At 37.4% G+C, this 24,640-nt stretch overlaps 1 protein-coding gene across 5 annotated transcripts in view; it reads left to right on the plus strand.

The window, feature by feature from the left end:
• Positions 1-24,640, plus strand: part of LOC6050100 (liprin-alpha-1) — a 232,958-nt gene that overhangs the window by 43,961 nt on the left and 164,357 nt on the right. For 3 of the 5 annotated variants that reach the window (XM_038251757.1, XM_038251760.1, XM_038251758.1), the window contains exons 2-5: positions 5,960-6,061; positions 8,852-9,016; positions 9,069-9,143; positions 24,282-24,353. In XM_038251757.1, the coding sequence (XP_038107685.1) occupies positions 5,960-6,061; positions 8,852-9,016; positions 9,069-9,143; positions 24,282-24,353 (414 nt within the window). The remainder of the gene's footprint in view (positions 1-5,959; positions 6,062-8,851; positions 9,017-9,068; positions 9,144-24,281; positions 24,354-24,640) is intronic. The other 2 variants (XM_038251759.1, XM_038251761.1) reach the window with 1 other exon arrangement.

The raw sequence follows: 24,640 nt of genomic DNA on the forward strand, positions 1-24,640 counted from the left end.
CGTGTCAAATTAATTTTAAGTTAAAATCTCAAGGGCTTTTTTATTTGTAATTTGTTATTTTTTTGTAATTATGGAGTTATGTTATTCAGATGGTTGATTTTTAGCTTTTTCTGATCGCAATAACACATTATACCAAAATAAATCAAAAAAGTTATTCGTAGAAAACGGAGTTACCCTTTAATGGGTAAAGGTGAGTTAGCTGAAATTTAAGTACTCTCATTGTCGAAGCTAAGATAATCGTGTAATTCTACTTGACGTCGATACAGACAGTCACGTTCGTCCGGGGCTAGTGTTTGAAGTTGGTTTTTAGTCGTGTAAAAAGTGACGCGTCGGGTTGAAATTAGTGCAACGTGTTGTGCAGTGAGAGCGTGCATGCAGCCGTGAAGAAATTTTCGCGAAATTCCTGGGATTAAACCAGAATTTAGTGTTTGAATTGGTCGAAGATTTGATATTTTGAAGGCGGCCATGTTTTTTTTTCACTTTTGCCAAGCCGAGGCATTTCGCGAGAGTTCTATTTTCGTGAGAGGAGAAGAGCAAGTAGCGTTGGTGTTGGTGTTGGCAGTGCCAACTTGGCACGTTATTTCTCTCAAAGAGCGTCGGCAAGAGTGGAGCGATTCAAAGTGTGTCTGTGTTTTTTGGTTTGGCGATGACGATGTGGCTCGGCGGCGCGCACTCCTGTGTGTGTGTAAATGTGATGCATAGCAACCCGACGTGCGGGTGAGCTTTCGGTGTGTGGAAAGAGTGAGACGGCGAAAAAGCAAATTGACATTTACGAGTGAAGCGGCCTCGGCATATTGGGTAGTGTGACTTGAGCGCAGCGGTCAACTTGCATGTTTTCTGCTGGTAGCAATGGCAGTACTTACACACACTTACTAACGCTCTGGTGTTGAGTGCGCAAGCGAAAATTCTTCAAAAGAGCTGGGTGAGCGAATTCCAATTGGATTTTTATATGTGTGCAAAGTGTGTTTGATTTTAAGTAGGGTTGTTCTTGAATGAAATGTTTTTATTTATTTATGAAGATCTGAGCCGGCATTTCAAATAGGAATTATATTGACAAATAATTCAGTAGTTTAATCGCGTGTGTGTAATTTTGTGTTTAGCTCTTGTGAACATTCATATTTAACTAAATAACGCGTTCGGGATTGAAACTTAAAATCCAGCCGTATTGTAATTCATCTAAAGACAATTTTGTTTGGGTTTTTCGTGCTCGTGAATTCTTCGTCGGTCTTTTGAGTTGAGTTGGAGAATTTGAACGGTGTGCGTCGCGGTCCTCGCGCAGGATTTTCGTTGCCGTTTTCGTCTTTGTTGTCCCCCCGATTGTGTGTGTATTTCGATCCGGGCGGTTTCGGGATGTTTGACAGTTGAGTTGGAGAATTTGAACGGTGTGCGTCGCGGTCATCACGCAGGATTTTCGTTGCCGTTTCCGTCTTTGTTGTCCCCCCGATTGTGTGTGTATTTCGATCCGGGCGGTTTCGGGATGTTTGACAGTTGAGTTGGAGAATTTGAACGGTGTGCGTCGCGGTCCTCGCGCAGGATTTTCGTTGCCGTTTCCGTCTTTGTTGTCCCCCCGATTGTGTGTGTATTTCGATCCGGGCGGTTTCGGGATGTTTGACAGTTGAGTTGGAGAATTTGAACGGTGTGCGTCGCGGTCCTCGCGCAGGATTTTCGTTGCCGTTTCCGTCTTTTTTTGTCCCCCCGATTGTGTGTGTATTTCGATCCGGGCGGTTTCGGGATGTTTGACAGTTGAGTTGGAGAATTTGAACGGTGTGCGTCGCGGTCATCACGCAGGATTTTCGTTGCCGTTTCCGTCTTTGTTGTCCCCCCGATTGTGTGTGTATTTCGATCCGGGCGGTTTCGGGATGTTTGACAGTTGAGTTGGAGAATTTGAACGGTGTGCGTCGCGGTCCTCGCGCAGGATTTTCGTTGCCGTTTCCGTCTTTGTTGTCCCCCCGATTGTGTGTGTATTTCGATCCGGACGGTTTCGGGATGTTTGACAGTTGAGTTGGAGAATTTGAACGGTGTGCGTCGCGGTCCTCGCGCAGGATTTTCGTTGCCGTTTCCGTCTTTGTTGTCGCCCCGATTGTGCGTGTATTTCGATCCGGGCGGTTTCGCGTTTTCGCATCTTAGTTGGTTTTATCTTTCCACAGCCGGCTGTCTAAGATTAAATCAGTTATGCTAAACTCAACACCAAATAACCGGGAATAGTCTCATCCGCATACTCCGACTGATTGCCTTGAGAATGCATAATACATCACACCATTAAAAAAAAATTTATTGATTATTGGGTCGCATCATCATCCTCTATGTTGAATCCTGGCCATTACCCTTACCCACTAACAAAATCCCAAGTAGAAGTAGTTTTCCGGCACACGCGGGGTGTGGATATCGTATAGAACCCACCCTTGGTAGCAGCCTGTGCTAACTAACATTCCCGTCCCATTCCCTCGAGATCTACAAACTGACATGGCGGGCGCCGTTGGTGGCCAACGACTGTTTCCTATTCGCACCGGCTCTAGTTTTGATGATCGTGATGTTTTATCTTTTCAGCGCATTCATGCATGCTGTTGATAAGGGAAACATCATTTGATCGTTGAAGCGTGTGACCGGTTGTGCTGATGGGATATTATGGTCCTGTTCAGCAACGGAGAAGGACAACCATGGGTGGTCTCTCATGCTCATGCTCATGCTCATGCTCATTCTACTTGACGTCGATACATTTGACGTTTCAATTCTTGTTCTTCGAAATGTTTTTAAAAAAATTAACAAAAGTGCCGTTCGGTTTTGGTTAAAATTGGAAAAAATACGGAAACACCATACTTGTCTCATACATCACTCATGTTCCGGTCACCGTCGATGTTTATCTGCGGATTTGGAAGATTTGCAGAACGGAAGGCGCTGTCGGCATCTTAGAACTTGGGATTTGGCCAGCAATAACAGTCACCAAACAGCATCCTACTCAAAACTCCTTTGCCGCCAACTTACTGCTTTGATTTGGACCAGAAGAAGGTTACTGCTTACTGCAAATCGCCGCCAATCTCTTGGGTTGAATGTGAAGGATGCCTAGAAGAATTTTCCTTAAAGGTAAATCTTGAGTTTATGTGGCTTTTTTAGTTTTTTTTTATACGTACCATAAGACTAAAATTTGCTGGTTGTGTTTGGTCTTTCGATGACCGAATAATAAACAACACCATTTTGTCATTTGGGATGAAAAACTTGCCATCATCTTTATCCATCCATCTCACCTTAATAACTACTTAAATATTGTAAACAAAACAAAATATCAAGCACATAGCAGAGCCGGACAACTTTTCCGACGACTCCTATTCCGACTACTGAACATTTAGCGACTTTTCAAAAAGACAACTTCAACTCCAGCAACAACTCATAGAAGAGTTGAAAATTATCAGACTCCGATTCCGGTTTCTCAGAATTTGACGACTCTGACTACGACTCCGGTTCCTTCAAAATTACCGGATTCCTTCGACTCCGACTTCACAACCCTGTTCCCAAATACGATGGGATCTGAATCACAGATTTCATAACTAAAATCCAATGAAACATTACATAGTATTCTATATTTAGCTTAACTAAGCTTAACCATGTCTTGCCTCAACGCAACACTGATGATTATGTTTTGTTTTGATTAGCTGTCAATCGCAACAGCATACAAAATTAAATTTAAGTTAAATTCGTTTTACATTTACAAATTTTGCCGAGCTTCCGTGGCCGTGAGGTTACGGGTTTCGCCTTGTAAGCGGAAGGTGATGGGTTCGATTCCTGTCTGGCTCGGCAAAGTCAGATCCCTTAAAAGAGCAAATATGCTCACTGGGAATACTGACCGGTAGGGGATGGGTTTCGACAAGCGGCGTGCTGGATTTCCAATCCAGAGGTCGTGAGTTCGATTCTCGTACCGGGATGATGAAGTTACATATGATTTGTCTTTTACATGTTATTTACGATTCAAAGTTTGTCTATTTTGCTTTGAAAACGTTTCAGATACGTGGGAATCATTCATTACGTAGAATTTAATTTTACATCATGGCTCTTTAAATGATGTTCAAGCGTTTACATCAGATTTCAAGATTACATCAAGCTTGTTTACGTTTAAAACACGTTTTACGTGTCGAGTAAATTTACACTTTTTTTTCTGTGTAGATTGATAGTTTGGTACCGCGGAATTTCTACAATATAGGTAATTCATAAAAGTTGGAGCAACATTTGAAAGGGGCGTTACGAGATTGCTCTTACGGCCATTCGTCCCATTTAAACGCGTGTAATGAAAGGCCGTAAGAGCAATGTCGTACCGCCCCTTTCAAATGTTGCTCCAGAAAGTTAACTTGTTTTGAAAACAAAAGTACATTTTACCTGAGCGCATCTGAACCTGTTGCGGCATCTCCGAATGCAATGTTTATTTTCAATAAGGATTCTGGATCCGATCATTGTCAACAAACAATGCATGCAGTTGCAAACATTCACAATTTTAAACAGGATGCACTGTTTGTTTACCAACAGGCCTAATCATTTTACATTAATCTTCAGCGATTGAAAAAAACATCCACTGGATTGCGCTTCAAACAGTTGACTGGTTTGTTTTGCCAGCTGTCAGTCTGAGCAAGATTGGGAATAATTTACAACTTTTAGAGTTTACGTTGAGAAAAATTTACATCTCTCGACAAATTACATGCCTTTCATGTTTTCAAATTTGTCATTTTGGTTGGACCAAAAGTTCATTTACATCAAATACATGCGTTACGTATGATTTCACTTTGAATCTTGGCTCTTTAAATGTGATACAATCAATCAAATTGAATTTCAGAGTTACATCCCGCAAGTTTACGTTAGAAACATAGTTTAAATGCCGTGTAAATTTACACTTTTTTTTCTGTGTAGGAGTCGTCTCCCTGGGTCCTGTCTCGGTGGAGTCGCTGGTAGGCAGTTGAACTCACAATCCAAAGGTCGTCAGTTCGAATCCAGGGGTGGATGAAAGCTTAGGTCTAAAAAGAGGTTTGCAATTGCCTCAACAATCAAGCCTTCGAACACCTAATTTCGAGTAGGAATCTCGCAATCGAGAACGCCAAGGCAATGCTGTAGAGCGAACAATGCTAAAAACGAAATGGATCTAACTTTACATGAAGGCTAGGCCGTCCCAAAAAAAGAAAAGTTGTCAAATCTTTGGTGCTCACCCCTAGAATGATAGATTAGGATGTCAGGAACAATGTTTTCACACAACAAAAAAAATCCCAAAAATGGTTTACAACTCGCGCGCGGAGCTTGAATGAAAAAAGTACATTTTCGAGTATTTTTCAGAAATGCGCGGAACAATCATACTAAAGTCATTCAAATTTGGTCGCCTTGTGCTTCAAGTGATAGTTTAATGTCCCCTATACAGACATGGTCCATAAAAGCTTGTGTTTGAGCATGGCAGGGCGTTTTAGGGAGAAAAATTTGTAATTTTCAACTAAAAATTTTCAACGTTTCAACGACGCCCTAAGGAAGGCTCTTTAAATGCAACTTAACGTTTTACATTACATTTTAAGTTTACCTTGAGCATGTTTACGTTAATAACGAGATTTCAGTGTCCGGTAAATTCACATTTTTTTCTGTGTAGCTCGACGATTAATTTGCCACGATTCAATTTAAACTGACGTTTTTAAAACCAAAACACAACACCACGCACGCACACAAGTAAAAAAAAAATCTGAGATCAAAACTGGACCGTTCGTTTGAACTTTGAACCAAAACTGGCACCCGGTGAGCGCGGCACTCAGTGCTGCACCGGCTCTTCAAACGAACGTACCATTAGTGATAGTGTTTTTTTAAAATGTGATACGTTTTTAAAAGGCTTTGCCTAACATTTATTTAGCTCTGGTTATTACACTCGCCCCACTATCCCCAACACGAGAAGAGTTCCGCTAGATTTCCTGTAGCATTAAAATGTTTTTTTTTATTTCATTTTCAGGAGTTTTCTACATTGACAAAGGAATTGACACAGGCTCGAGAAACGCTCCTTGAAAGAGATGATGAAATCGGGGAACTGAAAGCGGAGAGGAACAATACTCGGGTATTTTAATGGTCAATGAAATGCATGCAAAACGCATGAATACTGTTTTTTAAGCTGTCTTGTATCAATATTTTTTTTCTTGTTTAGAACAAGGGGAAAAACAAAAAATCAGAATAGAGACAGTTTAAACAAATTGTATAATGACATACAAAGTTAGGTAGAGTACGCACTTGTTAAGAAGGGGGTCAAGAACATTTGCAAATGAGCAGCGGCGTAAGCGAAAATATGCTAGAGAAGTACGTGTTTGAGGTTAGGAACCTAGGAATGGGAATGGGATGATGCTGTTTTACCGCCGGTGGATTCTCCGAACGAGCTTGCCTTCTGATGGGTAGCTTAGGACGTCTTCGAACGTGTTTGTTTAGGGGAGAGGCTAGGAACGTAATCCACGTGAAATTGTACTGGATCACAGGGTTGCAGTTAAGGAAAACTAAAGGTGACCACACGGAGAAAAAAGAGTTTCCAAAATCGTGAACAAGCGTTCATGAAAATGGGAACCACGAACAAAGTGTTCAAATTGCATGGTACGTTTTTCAAAATCGTACCATGGGATTTGAACACTTTGTTCGAGGTTCCCATTTTCATGAACACTTGTTCACGATTTTGGGAACTCTTTTTTCTCCGTGCAGTTCCAAAGTATCCGTATTTTTCATTATTCGGTCCGGGGAATCACCTCGCGAGAAATTGATAACGCGGAACCGGAACATTTTCTTCCCCGCGGGGATCCTATTTGCGAGTAATCAATTAGCTCACTTCGAGTAAAATAAAAATAAAAATAGAAGAGCGCTAAAAAAGTGGGTTGAGACTTGACAGTGCAATGACACAAAAGTCAATTAATAACAAGAGGAAGGCTAGGCGTAATCTTGTGAAAAGGCAACTGCCCTTGGCAACCGAAGAACTAGATCACAGAGTGCCACGCTAGTTAACACAATGCGATCACCATTCCAAGTACTACCTCTGTCAAATAAAGATCTGTTTCTAGACCCCTCTGACTTTCTATCAGGTTATGGGCCCAGAGCGTGGAAATTTCTAGAAGCAGAAGAAGCGTTGGTTGAAGATGTCGGAGGAAAAGCTGTGGCTGTTCGACGGAACAAACTTCTCCAATTGGAAGTTCCGGATCGAAGTTCTGATGGAGAACAAGGGCCTGCTGAATTGTCTCGAGGATACCCTGAACGTCGCGGACTACGCTGCGCTGGGAACGGACACTCCCGAGCAGAAGAGCACGAGACAGCGGTTGCTAGCGGAACGGCTGGCCAGGGACCGCAGTTGCAACTGTTCCTGAAAGCGCGGTTCGAGGAGATGTGTCTGGAAGAAGGTGAGGACGTGAAGGCGTTTCTCCTTCAGTTCGAGAAGGTTTTGCGGGAGTTGAGAGGACGTCGTCTGTCAACTGCTACTGGCGCTACCCGGATCGTTCAATGCACTCATTACTGCGGTGGAGACGATTGAGCCGAAGGACCTCTCTTTGGAGTACGTGAAGAAGCGGTTGCTCTACGAGGAAGCAAAGCTGGTCCACCGAGCTCCCCAGAGCGACGAGGAGAGCTGCTCAGGTAAATCTGCGTTTGCCGGAAGGATGCGTGCGTTCAAGTGCTTTAGATGTGGTCGTGTTGGCCACAATAAGCCGGAATACCCCGACGGACGGTCGGTCGGCACAACGGAACCAGAAAAGAACCAGGTGAGGTCGTCCACAAAGTCGGCGGGAGGTTGGAACTGCAAAGGACGATCGCAAGCTATAACCGAGAGAAAAAACGAGTGGTTTCTGGACTCTGGCGCAACGGACCACATGGTATGTGACAAGACGCTATTTGAAGATCTTCGACCTCTGTTCTAGCAAGTGCGGATTTCTGTGGCCAAGTCCGGCCAAACGGTGGTGGCGGATTCAGCCGGAGCTGTTCGAGTGAAGACGCTTGTGGATGGTCACTGGCACTTTGCAGTGGTTAACGATGTGCTGTTCGTACCAGGTTTACAGTGCAACCTGTTTTCGGTCCGTCGACTGGAGGACAACGGGATGGCGATCAAGATTGAAAGATGTAAAGTGTCCATCGAGAAGCATGGCCGTGTCGTATGTTGCGGACATCGTAAGGGCCAGCTATACGAGTTGGACATCTTTCTACAAAGTGAAACCGCGCGCGCCATGATGTCGCAGAATGTTCTAGTTGACGAAGATCAGGATGACGTCTGGGAAGATGCGGTGGAGTTCCTAGAAGAAACAGTTCCAGCAGCCCTGGAGATGGAATCTGTCGCTGAGAAGGTGAATGAAATTGTGGCGTACGTCTTGACTGCAAGGATTCTCGATGAGGAGCCTGAAGTGAGACTATCAACTCCGAAGCGCGGTAGCTCGTATCGATGACGGTAAAGAAGAAGATTTGCGCTTGAACTGAAGATGAAGCTGAAGTCTTGAAGATGAAGCTTAGTTTCTTCGTTTGAGTGGGAGTGTTAAAGGGCAACTGCCCTTTGGCAACCGAAGAACTATCGCAGAGTGCCACGCTAGTTAACACACTGCGATCACCATTCCAAGTATTACCTCTGTCAAATAAAGACATGTTTCTAGAACCCTCTGACTTTCTATCAAATCTAACCTATGGCTTTCACCAGGATCCTTTCGAAAATTGCCTACACTAGGGTTTGATTAGGTTAGATAAGATTGATGACAAGTCGAAGAAAAGCCCCATAAAATCGATACTTCTCTTTTTTTGCCGTTCGTAAAGCTGTTTTTTGACCTTATTTCTTGGGAGGTGCGTACTGCGCCTTAACAATTATACCTCTGAAAAAGTTTTTCGAACGGTTTTTTTTCAGCTACTCTTGGAACACTTGGAGTGTCTAGTATCTAGACATGAACGTTCTCTTCGAATGACAGTAGTTAAAAGACAGGCTGCCTCACAAAGTGGAGTATCCAGTGAAGTTGAAGTATTAAAGGCACTTAAAAGTTTGTTTGAGCATCATAAAGCATTAGATGAAAAGGTTTGTAAAAAAGCATGTTTTTTTTTTTCAAATTAAAAAAATATATTTTCAGGTTCGAGAAAGGTTGAGAGTAGCTCTCGAAAAAAATACAGAATTAGAAGAAGAGCTGGCTCAGGCAAAAGAAGAGGTAACATTATTAATATTAAGTGTTTGTATTACTAGAGTGTTAGTGTTTTTTTAATTAGATCTGCTGCAAAGAAGCCGAAAAGTTAGGGCCAGGGTGCAGAATGGGTCAGACTGGGCAGAATAAGGTCCGGCTTTAAAAAAGTACATGACACATTCTGCCGTGAAGATACAACGGTTTGACGGTTTTTGAAAAGGTCTTATAAACATATTAAACACAATAGTTTTTAGGACCCTCTTAAACCCCAATCTGCCTGTTGATTTTCCAGATTCTCAAAGGGAACCGAGATATTCAAGATGGCGGCTTAATTAAAAAAAAACACAATAAAAGGATTTTTATTTTTATCCAACTACAGTCATCCCACATATTCGGAACACCCACAAATTCGGAACACTTTTGTGATAATTTGTCAATAGCATGCCAAATGCATCTTTTCTGGCGATCCTACTATTTTTAGGACCTTCATTTGAACATTCTCTTGCTATTTCACTAGTACTTTAGTAAAAGTAGTACATTTTGAACAAAAAACTGCATTTCAAGACTATTTTGTTCAGAGCAGCAAAACACTGCCTCCAAATTGCCTTTTCCATGATTGTGGGATGTTATTATGCATCCCTCAATTGTGGAACACCTGAATTCAACTAATATTTTCACACAAAAAAAGTTATCAGACCATTCATAAAAACATAACTAACCTTGAGTTTCGTTGGTTTCAGTGAGTGAAGTCATTATTTTGTAAAAAATATGTGCTCCTAGGGAGAATCAAAGTTTGTTTACTTCCGTAAGAAAAAAGAGTTTCGAATTTGTGGATTTCAAGGGTCAATGTTTTTGTATGTATGTATGTATGTATTAGTACCCCCGTCTTGGCATGACTTGGCCATGACCACAGTATGTTTCAACAGAGACTGTTCGGTTAGTAATCGACTTATATTTTAAGGACCTTAAAAGATTATCATTATAATCCAACCATTTGTTATGATATGATTAAATAGACAATGACATTCATGTGACTTGGGCCAGGCGGTCCACGACTCCCTCATCCAGTCCATAAAATATATGAAGGCCCTGGGATTATTTTTTGAGAGGGGTTAGTATTTTTTTTTGGGTTGTTAGGCGTTTGAGATATATGGTAATATGGGTTATATAATATAATGAAAACAAATAGAAAATATATAATGTATAACAAATAATAGTCAATATATGCCATAAACTTTACAAGTTGTTTCGAAGCATCTATTATTTTAAATCAACATAAATCAATTGAATATCTTATCTTGTAATGAAAATAAAACAAATTAAAATAGCAAATTATAGAAAAAAGAACATTAAGGTGCGTGTAAAATTAAATATACCAAAAGCCGCTGGAATTGTAAAGGCTAGGTAACAAAAGCTTCGAAACAGCTTTCAAAGCCTAAAATTTAAATAACTGTCCCAATTTTGGAAGCAGGAATTTTATTATACAATTGAAAATAAAAATAATATATCAAAAAACTAGGCAGACATAGGTTTGTCATTTATTGGAAATGCTTAAAAAAATTGCAATTCATCCAATTGAATAATTAAGTCTTGGAAAACTGCTTAATAAAAATATTACTGATTCCAAAATCGAGACTTAACAAGAAATAACTACTGAATTTTAGTAAAAAGACTCCAAGATGGTATTTAAAGTGCACAGCTAAAAAAGTAGTAATCCAGCTGAGTGTAAAAGGCCTGGGTGTAAAATAAATATTGCATTATTTTATGCAATTTTATGTGATTTTACACCCTGAAATATGTAGCCCATCAGTATGGGAAACCTAATTAACCGAAATGTCAAGCTCATATATGCGTTTAGCCTTGCAGCATTTCATCGGTCTGATGGCCGATTGGGCTAAGGCGCCAGTCCTTAATGTTGGTGCTGGGTTTGAATCCCGTCGGTTGCAACTTTTTTGTGTGTTTGCAAAAATTGTACATGCAGTGTGTAATATTTAGTGTTTATTTTAACGAAGGTGATGTGCATGTTTTTGCATGCGATTTTACCATCGGATTTTTTTGCTGTGTGGTCCTGAAAAACAATGATGTTAGAAGTTTTTCAACGCCATTTGAAATATAGAGAGTAATGGTCTAATGGTAATGGTAATATAATAATGATAAATATAATAGATGTAAAATATTAAATAAAAAATATCACAAATATAATAATACCGTAATCTGGGGCGAATCGGGACTACAGTCTGAATAGGGACAGCAGTTTTTAGAGCACTTAAAGCTTTTAAATTTGGAAATGGATGTACACATTTTGTTGGTCTGAGTCTGTTCTAATCGAAACCAACTAGAAGAATCAAAATATTGTGCTCCAACATGGTTAAAACTGCTGTCCCAATTCGCCCCATGTGTCCCGATTGACCCCAGTTTACGGTAATATAAAATATGAAAATATGTCCTCAGATCTTAACAAATGTTTCGAAGTTCAAATCAAAGAAAAAATAAAATTAAATGATCTTATTCTACACCTATTTCTTGTACTGAATATTAAATAATCCCATATAACTTATTATAAAATTTAATCATATAAATGTTTTTTTAAGGGACAGGAACTTGGATGAGAATATTACATGCAATAATATTAAAAAATATTTGTTATTGAAAACAATAATTTTATTGACAAAAACATCAGTGCAAAGAGAATAATATGCAGCGGCTGAAACCAAACTTTTAGGGATGTAGAGAACAAAAGCTTCGGAACAGTTGTCAAGGCCTAATTTCAATATCATGCAGAGACGCATCGAGCTCTACAGGCTCAATAAAAACTCTTTACCTGCTCTGTATGGTAGAACAGAGCTAAGCTCTGTATGCAGCGAGCTCTGTACGGGGAAAAATAATATTGAATTGCATATATCTCAAAAACGATAAGTTTTAGAAAGTTGACATGTTCTAGAATGTTGCTGGTACCAAAAGGTTCTATATTATTCTCTTAGACGTCATTACAATTTGATTGATTTTAGTTGTGCAAAACAAGTAAAAACTATATATTTTCTAAGATACAAGATATAGAATATTTTTGTTTTCGACAAAGTTGCTTAACTACCAAAAATGAACAACTCTCTCGAAGAAACCAAAGCTCTATCTTCAATAGATACTGAAATAAAAAATAAAAACTATTTTTATAATAAATACTTTTTTTTTTTTTTTTTTAATTTATATTTATTTTGATTTTCTCTTTCATGTACATTCATTCAGTTAAAATATTATTGAGTGTCCAATCACAATCGATGACTTTTCACCTCAATTTTAAATACTAGCAACTTTCATTTATTCATGAAATATTGTAGCTTTCGCTATTCAGTGATTTCAAATGTAGGAGGTCCTACATGTACAAAAGGGAAAAGGGATACCTTAAAACTAACTTATAAACTATATAAAGAGCGGATCAATGCAGCTGAAGACTGCAATGATTTTTGTCGAAATGCATCAATTATCTTATTGGACATAACATCCAAAGTGTCAACTTCGGCTAATTGATGAAGTTCACTGGTGCTGAACCAGGGAGGAAGTTTCAGAATCATTTTCAGAATTTTGTTCTGAATCCTCTGAAGTTTTTTCTTCCTGGTTAAGCAACAGCTTGTCCAGATCGGCACAGCATAAAGCATGGCAGGTCTGAAAATTTGTTTATAAATTAACAGTTTATTCTTGAGACAAAGTCTAGAATTCCTGTTTATAAGTGGATACAAACATTTAATATATTTGTTACATTTAACCTGGATACTTTCAATGTGATCCTTGTAAGTAAGGTTTTGTCAAAAGCAAGTCCAAGATATTTCACTTGATCCTCCCACTTTAAATTTACCTCATTCATCTTTATAATGTGATGACTTTTTGGTTTAAGAAAATCAGCCCTTGGTTTGTGAGGGAAAATAATAAGTTGAGTTTTGCAGCATTTGGAGTAATTTTCCATTCTTTCAAATAAGAATTGAAAATATCCAAGCTTTTGTAATCTTCTTGTGATGACACGAAGGCTTCTACCTTTGGCGGAGATGCTTGTATCATCAGCAAAAAGTGATTTCTGACATCCTGGGGGCAAATCAGGCAAGTCAGAAGTAAAAATATTGTATAAAATTGGACCCAAAATGCTTCCTTGAGGGACGCCGGCACGTACAGGTAGTTGATCAGATTTGCTGTTCTGATAACATACCTGCAGAGTACGATCCGTCAAATAATTTTGAATAATTTTCACGATATAAATCGGAAAATTAAACCTTCTTAATTTCGCAATCAAACCTTTATGCCAAACACTGTCAAATGCTTTTTCTATGTCTAGAAGAGCAGCGCCAGTAGAATAGCCCTCAGATTTGTTGCTTCGAATCAAATTTTAAACTCTCAACAACTGATGAGTAGTTGAATGCCCAAGGCGAAATCCAAACTGCTCATCAGCGAATATTGAATTTTCATTAATGTGCGTCATCATTCTATTAAGAATTATTCTTTCGAATAATTTACTAATAGATGAAAGCAAACTAATGGGCCGATAGCTTGAGGCTTCAGCAGGATTTTTATCCGGTTTCAAAATCGGAACTACTTTGGCATTTTTCCAACTACTGGGAAAATATGCCAAATCAAAACATTTGTTGCAAATTTTGACCAAGCTACTTAAAATTGCTTCAGGTAATTTTTTAATTAAAATGTAAAAAATGCCATCCTCACCAGGGGCTTTCATATTTTTAAATTTTTTGATAATAGATTTTATTTCATTCAGATCCGTATTAAAAACTTCATCTGATGAAAACTCTTGTTCAACAATATTCTGAAATTCTATTGAAATTTGATCTTCAATAGGACTCAAAACATTTAAGTTGAAATTATGAGCACTCTCAAACTGCTGAGCAAGTTTTTGAGCTTTCTCCCATTAGTTAATAGAATATTATCACCATCTTTTAAAGAAGGGATTGGTTTTGAGGTTTCTTAAGAACCTTTGAAAGTTTCCAAAAGGTTTGGAATAAGGTTTAATTTGTTCGACATCTCTTGCGAACTTTTCATTTCGCAGGAGAGTGAATCTGTGGTCAATAACCTTTTGCAAATCTTTTGAATTCGCTTCAGTGCAGGATCACGAGAACGTTGATACTGTCTTCGGCGAACATTTTTCAGACGAATCAGAAGCTGAAGATCGTCATCAATAATGGGAGAATCAAATTTGACTTGGACTTTAGGAATAGCAATATTCCTAGCATCCAAAATTGCATTAGTTAAAGATTCCAAGGCTGAATCAATATCAGCTTTGGTTTCTAAAACAAAATCATGATTTAAATTGTTCTCAATATGATGCTGATACCTGTCCCAATTAGCTTTGTGGTAATTAAACACAGAACTATTGGGTCTGGTAACTGCTTCATGAGAAAGTGAAAAAGTTACTGGAAGGTGATCAGAATCAAAATCAGCATGAGTCACTAAAGGACCACAATACTGACTTTGATTTGTCAAAACCAAATCAATTGTTGATGGATTTCTAACAGAAGAAAAGCAAGTTGGCCCATTCGGGTATAAAACCGAATAAAGACCAGAAGTGCAATCTCTGAATAGAATTTTACCATTGGAATTTACTTTTGAATTATTCCAAGATTGGTGTTTGGCATTAAAATCACCGATGATCAAAAATCGAGATCTATGCCGAGTAAGTTTATTCAAATCCCCTTTGAAATAATTTTTATTTTCCCCAGTGCATTGGAATGGTAAATATGCAGCTGCAATCATAATTTTCCCAAAAGAAGTTTCAAGTTCAATGCCCAAACTTTCAATAACTTTTAACTTAAAGTCACGTAACGTACTATAAGTCATACTACGGTGGATAACTATTGCAACTCCACCGCCATTTCTATTCATTCTGTTATTGGTTATAACTTTATAATCTGGATCACTTTTCAAATAAGTGCCAGTTTTTAAAATGTTTCGGTTATAACAGCAACATGCACGTTATGAACTCGTAAAAGTTGAAAAATTCATTTTCTTTCGCTTTTAAAGAGCGAGCATTAAAATTCATAATATTGATGGAATTACTTAGATCCATGATTAAACTTCAGGGTAAGAACAACATCATTCGCAAATTTTAATCCAATCTGGATAGCTTCCATCATGGATGTAGCATTACTCATTGTTTGAATCAAACCAAACAGTGAGTTTTGCAAAAAGTCATTTTTCAAACGTAACATCGCCGAGATCAGAAGATCCCAAAGCGTTGCCAGCAGAAAAATTTTCAAATGAAATTTGAGGTACCTGCCCAATTTGAAAATTGGTAGAGGATTTAAAATTCGTGGATGAACCCGAACCCGAAACGACGTTGGCATAAGAAATGCCATTGCTGTTACCTAACTTTTCCACGGTAGGGGTATTGTTCGAGTGAGACAGCACGAACGTTTGATTTAAAGATGCAGGTACAACCTGACTTTGAGAAAATTTCGGTTTGGATTTCGGCTGATGCTTAGCACGAGAATCCAAAACCTTTTTCTGATGGGGCAATCCCAGAAATTTGATTTGTGATTTCCACCACAATTTGCACATTTAAATTGGGTGACTTCTTTCACGGGACAATTGTCCTTGTCGTGAGAAGAATCCCCGCAAACCATGCATTTTGGAACCATGGCGCAATGATCAGTACCGTGACCGAATGCCTGGCAACGCCGGCATTGGGTCAGATTCTGGCCATTACCGCCATGTTTCTTAAAATGCTCCCACTTTACCCGTACATGGAACAAAAACTGAACTTTGTCCAAAAGTTTCAAATTGTTGATTTCATTTCTGTTGAAATGAATCAGATAAAATTGTGAAGTCAAACCAAAGCGAGAAATATTCCCGTTTGATTTTTTCTTCATTGGTATTACTTGGGATGGGGCAAAGCCAAGCAACACCTTAAGTTCGTTTTTGATCTCATCCACCGACAAGTCGTTGGAGAGACCTTTCAGGACCGCCTTGAATGGACGAGCATTCTTGGTCTCATACGTGTAGAAATTGTGTTTGTGGTTTTCAAATAACCAACAAAAGTTTGGTGATCTTGTAAAGATTCCGTCAACAAGCGACATTCTCCTCTTCGACCAAGCTGGAACGAAACCTTCAAATTGCAAGTTTCCTTGCAATTCTTCAATTGCGTTCGAAAGCTGGCCAAATCGGAGACGGAAGTCACTACAATTGGCGGAGCCTTTACTCGTTTCTCGACGGCAGAAGGCTCAGTACGAGGAGAAGGATCCTTGTCAACAGTTTCGGATAAAACACCGAAACTGTTTGTCAATGGAATTGGAGGATTGACCTCACTTTCAGAATCAGAATCAGACCTCAGAAGAGGCTGTTTTCTTTTTCTGTTTCCGTTAGCCGGTTTAGCGTTCAAACGCTTCACCGACGTAACGACCAAATCTTCAGAAGATTTGCGTTTACCTTTGTTTTGACGCATTTTGCAAGCAAAGTTCTCTTTAAAAGATGGCTTCGTTTGTAAAATACAACAAAATTTCAGGTGGGGTTAGTCTTGAAAAGACTGTTTAGAATTTTGGAAAGTAACTCAGGTAGTCTTTAAAAAGACTGTGAATTTTGTTTGAAATAACTCTGAGCTTAGGTAGTAAAAAATACCGCAGCTCTAGTGTCCGTTCACCACGAAGGTTCGCAAGACACTGATTATAATAAATACTGCTTGCGACAAACACAAAGCGACCGCGTCGTAGGCACAGGTAATATGAAGCATGTTTGGTAGAGATCGTCTGAAGTGAAAACTAGTATAGCAGAGTGTCCATAGAGAGTTTTTATGTTAAATGCTCTCGTCTGGATGGTTGAAAGAAATTCCAAATAAAATTTATAAAATTATATTCTTTTTATTGTACCGGTAAGTAATTAATATTGGAAACAATAAAATTATTTTACAGCTATTTTTTTGTTTGTCTTGGCAAAACAAATGTTCAACAAATTAAGATAAAAACTATTTTAAATATGCAAGTTAAAATAATAAAAACTAAAGCTTCTTACAATTATTTAAATTTTATAAAAAGAAAATCAATTAACATCTCAACAGAAAAAAAAACTATTTTTTTTAAGGAAGATAACCATTAGAAAGTTTCAATTAAATAGCAAACCACATTTTTTCTTTATTTCACAAGCAAGGAAATCAGTGAAGAGTTTTTAGCTCTAAATGCTCTCTTTTGAAATTTGCCCTTTTATTACCTGTATTCAAAATATTTTTTTATTTTTCAAGCAGAGGAAAACAGTGAAGAGTGTTAAGCTCTAAATGCTCTCTATGGAAATTTGCCATTTTATTACCTGTATTCTAAATATTTTTTTATTTTTCAAGCAGAGGAAAACAGTGAAGAGTTTTTAGCTCTAAATGCTCTCTATTGAAATTTGCCATTTTATTATCTGTATTCTAAATATTTTTTTAATTTTTCAAGCAGAGGAAAACAGTGAAGAGTTTTTAGCTCTAAATGCTCTCTATTGAAATTTGCCATTTTATTACCTGTATTCTAAATATATATTTTTTATTTTCAAGCAGAGGAAAACAGTGAAGAGTTTTTAGCTCTAAATGCTCTCTATGGAAATTTGCCATTTTATTACCTGTATTCTAAATATTTTTTTATTTTTCAAGCAGAGGAAAACAGTGAAGAATTTTTAGCTCTAAATGCTCTCTATGGAAATTTGCCATTTTATTACCTGTATTCTAAATATTTTTTTATTTTTCAAGCAGAGGAAAACAGTGAAGAGTTTTTAGCTCTAAATGCTCTCTATTGAAATTTGCCATTTTATTACCTGTATTCTAAATATTTTTTTAATTTTTCAAGCAGAGGAAAACAGTGAAGAGTTTTTAGCTCTAAATGCTCTCTATGGAAATTTGCCATTTTATTACCTGTATTCTAAATATTTTTTTATTTTTCAAGCAGAGGAAAACAGTGAAGAATTTTTAGCTCTAAATGCTCTCTATGGAAATTTGCCATTTTATTACCTGTATTCTAAATATTTTTTTAAAATTTTTCTAGCACAGGAAAACAGTGAAGAGTTTTTAGCCCTAAATGGAAATTCGCAATTTTATTACCTGTATTCTAAATATTTTTTATTTTTCAAGCAGAGGAAAACAGTAAAGAGTTTTTAGCTCTAAATGCTCTCTATTGAAATTTGCCATTTTATTACCTGTATTCTAAATATTTTTTTAATTTTTCAAGCAGAGGAAAACAGTGAAGAGTTTTTAGCTCTAAATGCTCTCTATTGAAATTTGCCATTTTATTACCTGTATTCTAAATATATATTTTTTATTTTCAAGCAGAGGAAAACAGTGAAGAGTTTTTAGCTCTAAATGCTCTCTATGGAAATTTGCCATTTTATTACCTGTATTCTAAATATTTTTTTAATTTTTCTAGCAGAGGAAAACAGTGAAGAGTTTTTAGCTCTAAATGCTCTCTATGGAAATTTGCCGTTTTATTACCTGTATTCTAAATATTTTTTAATTTTTCTAGCAGAGGAAAACAGTGAAGAGTTTTTAGCTCTAAATGCTCTCTATGGAAATTTGCCATTTTATTACCTGTATTCTAAATATTTTTTTATTTTTCAAGCAGAGGAAAACAGTGAAGAATTTTTAGCTCTAAATGCTCTCTATGGAAATTTGCCATTTTATTACCTGTATTCTAAATATTTTTTTAAATTTTTTCTAGCACAGGAAAACAGTGAAGAGTTTTTAGCCCTAAATGGAAATTCGCAATTTTATTACCTGTATTCTAAATATTTTTTATTTTTCAAGCAGAGGAAAACAGTAAAGAGTTTTTAGCTATGGAAATTGGCCATTTGATTCCTATTTCTGTTTTCCTTGCTTGAAAATAAATTAAAGGAAATGTTTTTTTAATTTAATTTCGATTGCTTTAAAAAATGGTAATAAAATGGTAATTTTCCAAAGAGAGCATTTAGAGCTAAAAACTCTTCACTGTTTTCCTTGCTTGTGAAATAAAGAAAAAATGTGGTTTGCTATTTAATTGAAACTTTCTAATGGTTATCTTGCTTAAAAAAATAAGAAAAATATAGTTTTTTTTCTGTTGAGATGTTAATTGATTTTCTTTTTATAAAATTTAAATAATTGTAAGAAGCTTTAGTTTTTATTTTTTTAACTTGCATGTTTAAAATAGTTTTTATCTTAATTTGTTGAACATTTGTTTTGTCAAGACAAACATAAAAATAGCTGTAAAATAATTTTATTGTTTCCAATATTAATTACTTACCGGTACAATAAAAAGAATATAATTTTATAAATTTTATTTGGAATTTCTTTCAACCATCCAGACGAGAGCATTTAACATAAAAACTCTCTATGGACACTCTGCTATACTAGTTTTCACTTCAGACGATCTCTACCAAACATGCTTCATATTACCTGTGCCTACGACGCGGTCGCTTTGTGTTTGTCGCAAGCAGTATTTATTATAAAAATAGTTTTTATTTTTTATTTCAGTATCTATTGAAGATAGAGCTTTGCAACTTTGTCGAAAACAAAAATATTCTATATCTTGTATCTTAGAAAATAAATAGTTTTTTCTTGTTTTGCACAACTAAAATCAATCAAATTGTAATGACGTCTAAGAGAATAATATAGTACCTTTTGGTACCAGCAACATTCTAGAACATGTCAACTTTCTAAAACTTATCGTTTTTGAGATATATGCAATTCAATATTATTTTTCCCCGTACAGAGCTCGCTGCATACAGAGCTTAGCTCTGTTCTACCATACAGAGCAGGTAAAGAGTTTTTATTGAGCCTGTAGAGCTCGATGCGTCTCTGATATCATGTGGACAGTTTATAGTCCCAATTTTAGCAGCTGGTTCTAATAGCAGACCTGACATTTAATTTTACAATATACACCTGTAATCAGACAAAACTCTATCGAATATTCATTAAATGTAGACACCAGATGGATCCAAAAACTTTTGAGTTAAAATTATTAATGGATTATGGAAAATAAAAGTTTGATAAATTTCTTGTTCAAACCATTGTGAATAAATGTACAATAAATGTTGTTGAAACCCGGAAAAGAGACTGTGAAGAAGTATAAGTTATAAAACTAGATTCAGCATTTAAAATTCAAGAATAAAAATACTGAAAAATGGTTGAATTGTATTAAAGCCAAAATTATTGAATTTAAACTAAAACTAAAACAAGTAAATCTAAAATGCAGTTAAAAAATTAGTAGCGCTGAAATCAAACATAAAATTAAATCTTAGACATCATCCAAAGCAGACAAAGCATTGCAAAGAGATGTGAATATCTAAAAATTTGTGACAAGGACTAGCTAATGATACATAACAACTCCTTTTGTAACTTGTTATGATAAATGTTTAACATAAAAAATGTAATCATATTAACTGAAAACTTCTACCATACACATAAAAAATTCCATGGGCATCAAATGTTACGTCTTTTTTGAGAACAATTAAACCATTCTTGCACAAAACTGAAAAAGGGTTAGGGACATCAAACATTACTAAAAAGTAACTTGATTAGTGTTAAATATATGCTTCACCTAAATTAGGATGGACTACCATAAATTGAAAATAGATTGAGTACGGAGCGAGCTAACCCGATCGGTCGCAGTAGGCACCGAATTATTTTTGTAACAGCTTAGTTACAGCTGCAGCAGTCTCATCTCCTCAAAGTTTGTTGTCTAAATTCAACGTCATGCCGCCATTTTATGACAAACAAAATTTGTGTACTCCACAACTCAACACGAAATAATAAGAACGCTCTCACCCAAATCCAGTGTCCAATGTGGCTTGCTGAGCCGTTGCATCCGCTCAACCGATGCTGCCTTTCCTCTATGGGCAACAGGCCGGTTGGAAGCCATGCTCCTCCATGACAACCACTGGACGCTTCGGCTCGAAGGTAGCTCGCTTCCACGCCATCTTTTCAACCTTCTTCTCTAGTTTAGTTTTAACACGACATTTTCCCGATTTTTTCACACAATTGAAATTTTGATTTTTTATCTCGTAGCCACTCGACACACACAATCAAATTAATCTTCTTTTGGCAAGAACACTTGGAAGAGATGGGCCGAAAGCACGAAACCGTGGAATTGGACCGTGGCCCGGACTTCAAATGATCTTGAACAAAAAGTTCCACCAGAACCGGTGCACTTTTGCTACCACCGTGGTCACTGGCATTCACAGGCATTTCGTTTTTTCCTTTTAAAAATCTAATATTTCCACAAAAAAATCCCACTAAAAATGACAGCGAAAACGTTTCGCATCCTACCTCGCGCGCGGGTTGCTTCGATCTCGATTTCAAGGGTCAATGTTTTTCTTTAAAACTTGATCAAAATAAAAAAAATCAAACCATCCACATTAACGACCCCGGGTCTTTTGTGGTCTCTATTGCAAGTTTCTGCTCGAACCTAGGAGTTCGAAGTCTTGGATGGGGAGAGCACCCAAACCTCTTTCTACTCCAAGGAACTTTCCACCCCAGTGTTTTAGCTGACGACCTTTGGATTGCGAGTCCAACCGCCGCCAGCGGTTCCACCGGAGTAGGTGATATAAAACGTAGAAAAATACAGCCGGTCTATACTTTAATCGAAAGATCACAAGAAAAGCTTTCACATGAAGGTAAAAGCAAATCATTCTGTTCAATTATCGATTTGCTATGATATTTTGAACATTGACCGATCTGTAAAATGTTCCAAATATGAGGGATGACGGATGACTTACTTAGCTAATTTGGGGTCGCTAAACTCAAACATATGACCGAGCCACGTAAGTAAATCTTTCCCAGTTCCTGAGGGGAACACCCTTGAAGAGTATCGGGGCCGGCATTTACAAAGCGAATTCAGTGGCAATTTCATTCTCAACTCAATGTTAACATGTTAAGGTTAATGTTAACATTCCATAGGTCGCCTTCCTAAGGTGTCGTGATAAGGTCCAGTTTGTGAAGATACACTACCTTCCCGTTACTAAGCAATCGAATCTCGGTCACCGAGCCACGTAGCCCAGTGGTAACGCTTTCGCCTCGTAAGCGGTAGATCGGGGTTCAAATCCCGGCTCGGACCAACACAACTGGTGATCTTTTCCCTTCTGGATTCGATTGCTTAGTAAAGGGAAGGTAGTTTATCGTCACAAACTGCACCCAACTGGCAGTCGCATGATTGTGATGCATGGCGGCATGAAAGTATATCAGAATCTGCATGAAATCTGACCTCATGCATTTTTTGCGATATAGGAGTATGACATTTTTGCCCGTTACCGACAATCATCGACATTACCGACGGCTTTTTGATTGTATTTCACAAAAAAACACTTAGCAGAACGAGGATTGAACCACCAACTTCTTGGTTATTGATCCGACACGCTACCACCGCGCCATGGACGCTTGATGAAATGTGAGTGAAAGAGCACCAATATATGCTTCTCTTTGGAGTGTTGCTCGGGGACGGGCCAGCTTCATATGTGTTGGTGAGAACTGCAGATCGCTGAAATTTTTACACGCGGGCAAAAATGATCTACGGGCTTGCTGCAAAAAATGTTATAAAATATGACATTTTCTGCAGCAAATCCAATGTTGCAGATTTTGAGATATATTTTTCCTTTGGGTGTGGACCTTATCAAGACAACTTAGGAAGACAACCTATGGAATGTTAAAATTAACCTTAACATGTTGACATCAATGATCTGCAGTTTCCATGCAGTTTCCTGAAGTCCCCGTCAGAGGCGCTGTCAATATTGTTTACACGTGGTTTTTGAAAAGGTCGTATGAAATAAATACATAAATTTTGTTCCCAATCTATTTTTTTGCAGTTTTTTTTATCTTTTGCATATACTTGCGAGATAATTTCAATGATTACGTGAATTTTTCCACATTTTACATTTTTTAGATCAATAAAACAAAGTTCTTCTTGACAATATAATACAACCAAACTCGCTAAACTAAACTAAAAATCTTAATATCTTCAGTTACCTTGAAATAAAATTAAATTAGTTTGATTCTTCCTGACCGTTGGTTTAAAATGAATTGAATACTTATTAAATTTCAGTGAAAAAAAACTTTAAACTAGCTGTCACTGAATACCACAGTGCTGATATGCCAACATTAGGTGCTTGACGGAATAAATGCTGTTCCCCTAGTTGTCCCCTGAGATTAATTGTAAAAAAGAAAAAAAAACATTACAAAGTTTTTATTTTTGTTATTTATGTTCGATGCGCATACGACATTTTCAAAAGCAACGCGCCAAAAATTTGGTTCGATCTTGGTTTGATTTTGACTTCACTCGCTTTATATTGCGCGTATTCCCGAGAAAGACTCACGGCATATCAGCCTCGAAACGACGCGCCGCACTTTCGCCAAATGCTCGCTGTCAAATCCCATACTGCGCATTTTGTTTTTGTTGATCTTCTTCTTCGAATCGCCTGGCAGTTGCCAAGTATGTTTTTTATTGCACCAAAAGTGCAGAAAATCGCTGGCAACAATGTCTACGGCACAGTCAGAAATGCCGCGCGGCGTGTACTTTTGAGAGAAACGTACAATATGTGGATGACAGTCGTGACGTAGCCGTGGTTGACATTAGTTGATTAATAAACTGTCACTGAATCCGCTTTGTAAATACCGGCCACGATACTCTTCACGGGTGTTCCCCTGAGGAACAAAGAAAGATTTACTTTTTTACTAAACTCAAATATGACCCCTAGAATACTTCAAATATTGTGAAGCTAAAATATTGGAAATTTTTAGAAAGAAATGTAACAGGATATCAACAAATCAAATTAAATTAATTTGGGGTCGCTAAACTCGAATATGACCTCAAGACAACTTCAAAATACTCATTAATGTGCAATCCAAGATGGCGAAGCTAGAATATTCGAAATTTTTATACAGAAATGTAACAGGCAATCAACAGGCCAAATTTAACTAATTTGGGGTTGCTGAACTCAAATATGACCCCCAGAATACTTCAAAGTTTTCAGGGAGTGTGCAACATGGCGGCGGATTTTTTGCAGTGGGTCAATGTTAGTTTGTAAATGAAGAGTGTGTCCTGCTCACGTCAGTGGATGTATACATTGGGAGTGAGCAGGATGATACACTCTTTGTTTACAACACACGTGGCTAATTTACATTGTTTTGTAAGTTTTTTATGTTTTGGCCGTTTTAAATTGTTTTATCAAGATCTTTTTACAAATTTCTAGCTGCAGCATCACAAATCTGGCATATCATCAAGCTCAGCTAACTCTCAAAAGGAAAATGGGGAAGATTCGAAAGTATGTATTACCCAATTTATCTTAATTACAATAACCATAACTTTCCTTCTATAATCTGTTAAGTTTTCCATAATTTGTAAAGAAGCCCAAGTAACCAAATATTCTACTTTATGGACATTTATGGCCTCATTCCGGCGAGCGAACTGAGTTCAAATCTTTAAAATGAGCATATTTGATCGAAATAGGGGCTTGGGGATCGAAGTAAACTATGATCGCGACCGGTTGGTTTGAATTTTCCATCCGCGTTTTTTTCGTCTTATGTTGCATAGAGAACGTTTGTTAAACGT

Source organism: Culex quinquefasciatus, chromosome 2 (assembly GCF_015732765.1).
Source record: "Culex quinquefasciatus strain JHB chromosome 2, VPISU_Cqui_1.0_pri_paternal, whole genome shotgun sequence".
Taxonomy (NCBI): domain Eukaryota; kingdom Metazoa; phylum Arthropoda; class Insecta; order Diptera; family Culicidae; genus Culex; species Culex quinquefasciatus.